The sequence below is a fragment of the Squalius cephalus genome (genome assembly GCF_949319135.1).
Source record: "Squalius cephalus genome assembly, chromosome: 21".
In the NCBI taxonomy this organism is placed as follows: Eukaryota; Metazoa; Chordata; class Actinopteri; order Cypriniformes; family Leuciscidae; genus Squalius; species Squalius cephalus.
The window spans coordinates 21,158,803-21,164,802 of NC_137142.1; the positions used below are offsets into that span (position 1 = coordinate 21,158,803).

The 6,000-nt window shown below is 38.5% G+C and overlaps 1 protein-coding gene across 1 annotated transcript in view; it reads left to right on the forward strand.

The window, feature by feature from the left end:
• Positions 1-6,000, forward strand: part of rims1a (regulating synaptic membrane exocytosis 1a) — a 76,411-nt gene that overhangs the window by 63,307 nt on the left and 7,104 nt on the right. The window contains 4 exon segments of the mRNA XM_079855892.1: positions 420-532; positions 642-751; positions 2,550-2,710; positions 4,651-4,871. Coding sequence (XP_079712018.1) covers positions 420-532; positions 642-751; positions 2,550-2,710; positions 4,651-4,871 — 605 coding nt within the window.

A 6,000-nucleotide genomic window follows, 5' to 3' on the forward strand; every position in this document is an offset into this window, starting at 1 on the left:
CTACCCACAGCTTTCTGTTCGTTGCCTTGTGCACAACAACAATGTTATCTTTCACATTTACTGCTATTTTTTCCCAATCAGTTTTACACCCTCCACTCTTGTACTTGTTTTGCTTTCCTTATGGCTCTTAGCAATAATAATACATATCAGATGTGATCAATAATGTTACCTTATTATGCAGATATTGGTCCGGTAAGGATCAGTCTGTTCGTGAAAATGTGTTTATCAGATGTACATTTTGGTCCACGCTGGTTGGTGGTATGGCCTATTTACTTAATAAAATAAGCACAATTTTCCTCTCTCTCTCTCTCTCTCTCTCTCTCTCTCTCTCTCTCTCTCTCTCTCTCTCTCTCTCTCTCTCTCTCTCTCTCTCTCTCTCTCTCTCTCTCTCTCCCTCTCTCTCCCTCTCTCTCCATCAGGGAGCAGCCGAACTCCCGGCCCACATTCTCCTCATCAACAGCGGACTCTTCTTCTACACGAAAAGTCAGACAGCTTCCCCAAGTTCCCGCTAAAAGCAGCAGTGTAGAGCAAGGTACAGTCATTGTCCACTGACTTGCACTGGTTACTTTTCCAAATGTTTGTTGAATAAATATGCAAAATATGAAAATATCATATATATTTTTTTATCATGTATGTATTAGCTCTTGCTTCAGAGGAGCGAACACGGCAAATGAAAGTACGCACCTTCCGAACAGCAGCTCCCTCCAGTACCAGCCAGGATCTGGAGAGGGCGCTCAAGAATAAAAGAGAGGTGAGCGCCGTTCTGGGCCCGTATCCCTAAAGATTCTGAGAATCCTCTCAGAGAGCTCCTAACTTAACCTAAAAATTCCTTGCTAGGAGTTTTAGCTTAGAAGTGATTCCAGAACATTTTCAGTGAACTCTGAGCAAGGAATGAATGGAAAATCTTATCTTAGTGAGGAGGTGTGGTTGACCCCGTTGCTAGGTATGAGTCATCATTTCAAAAGCCGTGATTGGTTGATCCTACAAGTTTGATGAAAATGAACTTTTGGTGATAATGAGCAAAGGATGTACCCTCAAATCAATAAACATAATTATACACTCTAATCTTATGCAAACTGTAATTGTAAATAATATTTCACATTCAAGAAAATATCTGGAAAATGAATAGTAAGCTGTAGGGGTTATAGCCTAACATTAGAATCTAAAATATGTGAAAACTTAAGCTCATTACACCCTGTTCAAATAATGATTCGTGTCTTATTTGCTCATATTAATATCCTAGCTGGCATATTTTGTACTTTCACTCCCATATGGACCCCATTGAAAACAAGATGGCCTATCTCAAGGGGCTGTCCTTAATGAAGTAGAAATTGCAACGTTACAACTCAGTGTGGTCTTAAAGGAGAAGTTCACTTTTAAAATGAAAATTCTGTCATCATATACTCACCCTCATGTTGTTTCAAAGCTGTATGGATTTCTTTCTTCTGCTGAACAGAAAGGAAGATATTTAGAAGAATATCAGTAACCAGGCAGTTTTTGGGTCCCATTGACTTCCATAGTAGGAAAAACATATACTATTGAAGTCAATGGGACCCAAAAACTGTCTGGTTACTGATATTCTTCTAAATATCTTCCTTTCTGTTCAGCAGAAGAAAGAAATCCATACAGCTTTGAAACAACATGAGGGTGAGTATATGATGACAGAATTTTCATTTTAAAAGTGAACTTCTCCTTTAACGAGGGTAACACGGCTCAGCTTTTATCAATGTCTGTGATTGCTGGCTGGTCTATTTATGAAGGCTTGTTAACAAATATCCTACAAACACAGAAAATGGAGAAAAATCCTCTGTTGGCCATTTTGTGCAGCTGCTTAGGGGAACTCCTAAGCCACTAAAAGTCCTCTTCCCTGCTCTTAGCAGATCTCGCCTTAGGAGCCCTTTTAAGCGCTAGGAATCTTGAGGAATAGCTTTTATATTAACTGGGATTTTCGTGTCACTTTTAGGGGAAATTCTAAGAAAACGTCATGACTCTGAGAATTTTCTTAGAATTTGGCCGCTAGGAGCCACTTTTTGCACAAAAATTCTTTAGGGATACGGGCCCTGCTCTCTCGGATTGGACTTCATTTTCATATACACTACTGTTTAAAGTTTGGGGATGAATTTCTAATTAAGATTGCAGCAGCCATCACTTCATTCATCAGTGTCACATGATCTTTCAGAAGTCATTCTAATATGCTGATTTAGTGTTTAGTAGATTTAGTTTTTCCTGCTTTATGTTTTTGTTTAAACCATCAAACAATCTTAGATGAATATAAAGTTCAAAAGAACAACATTTATTTGAATTGTAAATCTTTTGTAACATTATAACATATGTAACATATATGTTATCTATTATAAAATATGTTACTTTGACTATTGATCAATTTAATGCATTCTTGCCGAATAAAAGTATTAGAAAATATCTTATACTGACCCCAAACTTTTGAATGGTAGTGTGTAATCCCATTCCAACTCTTTCAAACTGTGAAAAATCTAGAATGTTCAGAATGTATATGCGCTTTCATTCTTTTGTGCATTTCATTCCACTAGCTTTATAAGGAGCAGCGACGAAGCTGTGACAATGTGTCCCATAAGTCCTCAGACAGTGATGTCAGTGACGTGTCAGCCATCTCTCGCGCCAGCAGTGCCTCGCGGATCAGTAGCACCAGCTACATGTCCATTCAATCAGAACGACCCAGGGGTCGCATTAGGTGAGATGCATAGCTATAATCATAAGGGACTGTTGCATTAGGTCTGACCATTTTTGTAACATTTTGACACCTCGTTAGTGATCATACTTGTTAGAGATCAATTTGTAATTGTAATGTCATTTATTCACTTTTTTTGTTGTTGAAAAATTTGTTCAAACATTTCTTGAATATCTCTTGAGGAGAGATTATTATAAAAGCAGCTGTGAATCTTTACAGCGCCTTCTTTTCTACATTAAGGGGCCATATTCTACGCATTTATAACATTTTTGTTCTCTTGAAGAAGTTATGAATTACTGAATAAATGTTTATGTAGCAGTCAATAGTTAATTTACACGTTACAATGGTAACCTGTTTTTGTTTTTTAGTTTCCATACATTTATGTTGTACACATTTAAACACTTCCGTTTAAAAGTTTGGGTTCAAGAATGCATTAAATTTATCAGATGTGACAGTGAAGACATTTATAATGTTCCAAAATATTTCTATTTCAAATAAATCCTGTTCACTTTAACTTTCTATTCTTCAAAGAATCCTGGAAAAAAAAGTTTTACAAAGATATTAATAAGCACAACTGTTTGCAACATGAATAATATTAAAGGGGGGGTGAAATGCTATTTCATGCATACTGAGTTTTTTACACTGGTAAAGAGTTGGATTCCCATGCTAAACATGGACAAAGTTTCAAAAACTAAGTTGTACGTTTGAAGGAGTATTTTTGTTCCAAAAATACTCCTTCCGGTTTGTCACAAGTTTCGGAAAGTTTTTTTCGAGTATGGCTCTGTCTTACGTAAGATAGGGCGGAATTTCCTTATATGGGTCCTAAGGGCACTTCTCCGGTAAGATCGCGGCCGCGCGCGCACTCTTAGACCAGAGCAAGAGAGTGAAAGCAGTTCGCCATCAAAGCGCCCTGCCCGGCTTTTGGGAAGTCAATGTCACCAAAGAAGTGTGTTTTTGGTTGCCAGGGCAAGACAACCCTGCACAGATTCCCAAAGAACCCGGCGTTAAGGAACCCGTGGATGGAGTTTGTTTTCCTGAGCATAAACGGAGTTGTGTAGCTGTTTGTTCCCTGCATTTCGACGATGATTGTTTTATAAACAAAGCCCAGATCGTCTAATGCTTAAGGATCGAGCAGTCGCAATGATAAGGTTCGCGGTCGTGCGTTGGAACCGGACGGTGAGTAACTGTTGAACAAATAATGTCTCTGTGTGTTGTCACTAGCTCGGTGCGTTAGCACAGCTAAGCTTCGCCCACACGGCCCGCCCCCAGCCGCTCGGTTTTTTCCGGAAAGACTCGGTACACCCTATCTTTCTTTGATTAATATAATAAAACAAAAGACTTTTTGGAGATATGAAGGATGCAATATTACTCTATAGGTACTCAAGATTAACATGAGATTGAGTGAAAATGAGCATTTCACCCCCCCTTTAAGAAATGTTTCTCGAGCACCAAATCAGCATATTAGAATGATTTCTGAAGGATCATGTGACACTGAAGACTGGAAGAATGGCTGCTGAAAATTCCATCACATGAATAAATTACAATTTTAAAATATTAAAATAGAAAACAGCTGTTTTAAATTGTAATGATAAAATTTTACAATAGTAATGTTTAACTGTATTTTAATCAAATAAATGCATCCTTGATCATAAGAGACTTGCAAACACATTTTAAAAAATCGACCTCAAACTTTTGAATTGTAATGTTCATTGTAAATTAAACTCTTTTATATCAAAATGGCACAAAAAAATCCTGTTTTCAATTATTTATCCCTTTAAGATGATCACAGCAGTCTTTTCCATGATCACGTCATTCTCAGATTTTTATGCTTTTCAGTAAACTCAGAAAGAATAATCAAACACAGAGGGTCACATTGTCATAGTGATTTTCCAGTTGTCATTTGAGTTACTGAGAGTCTTTGCTATGTTTTCTCCCTCCACCAGCCGTCATATTCATCCATCCAGCCGCAGCATGTTGAAGAGTACGAGTGTTAGTGGGGAAATCTACACTCTGGAGCGTACGGATGGCAGCCAGTCAGACACCGCTCTGGGAACACTGGGTGGAGGAGGGAAAAAGCGCAGATCCAGCCTTAGCGCCCGTGTAGTCGCCATCGTGGGCATTCCCTCACGCCGCAGCAGAAGCACCTCTCAGCTCAGTCAGACAGGTGAGACACTACCAGCCAATCATATCCTTTCTGTGCAACAATGGCTTGAATAGCCACATAAATCAGGTATTGCTTCTAATAAACTCACAAGTTTAAATCTAAAACATGTTACTCGCTGCTTCATGTACCATATATAGTAGGGCCTTTTAGACAAGGCCTTTTGTCCCAATAAAACTCATTGTTTGGATATCAGTCTGATAAAGTTGAGTGTTTTAAACACTCTTTTATATTCTTTTAAACACCAGAGAAGAGATACAGGACACAGATACATTTCTAAATGCTCTGTTAGCGTAGCCTGAGGTGCCCTCTACTGGTGTAAAAGCTAAAATCAACAGTTATTATGGTCAAAAATGCTTTATATCTTGAGGAACAATGAGGATATATTCAGTAGAATGACATTAGTGTCATCAGGACCAAAAAGCATTTTGGAATTGTTAACAAAATCAAGACTGGAATATTATAAAGAGCAAGTTCTTTCCATCAGTTAAATCCATTTGCCAAGACCGCTGGATGTCTTTTCCTCAGTCTTCCTGCTTTGCTTAGATGGCTATCTCTTATCTGTCTCTCCTCTCTCTTTCTCCGGGTCACCCTTGTCTGGTGGATCTACGTATCAGGTCTCATTCTACCTTGGTTCACCTCTTAAAGTAGCATGTGTCTTTAGTCTCTTTAAAAGTGTGGGAGCTGAAGCCTCGGGCTAGAAATATGAATGGCAGCATGTTAGCATTGGCAAGAGTTCACACTGTCAGGTGCAGATCAACCCTGGATTCCTATCAGATGTAATGTAGATAAATACCTTTGAAGTTGGATCTGATATCCTCTAAAATCCCATATTTTAAGCACTGTCTGTTTATAGTTTAATAAATGGATTGCTGAAAAAAGAAACAAATTCAAAAAGGATGGCAAAAGAAGTTTTTTTGGCACCGCTCTCTGCCAAACGCCTGGATAATATCTTAAAAGGACCATCAGATGATAAATCATAAAGAGTTGCAAAGATGCGATAAATCAGCATTTTAAAGAGCTCCGCTGCTTTGTAACAGCTGTTCCACGCTCTGTCCACTGCACCAGCCTTATCCATTCACAACCATAGCCAAGACTAAAAATATGATTGCGGGAACACTTTCTTAATCTG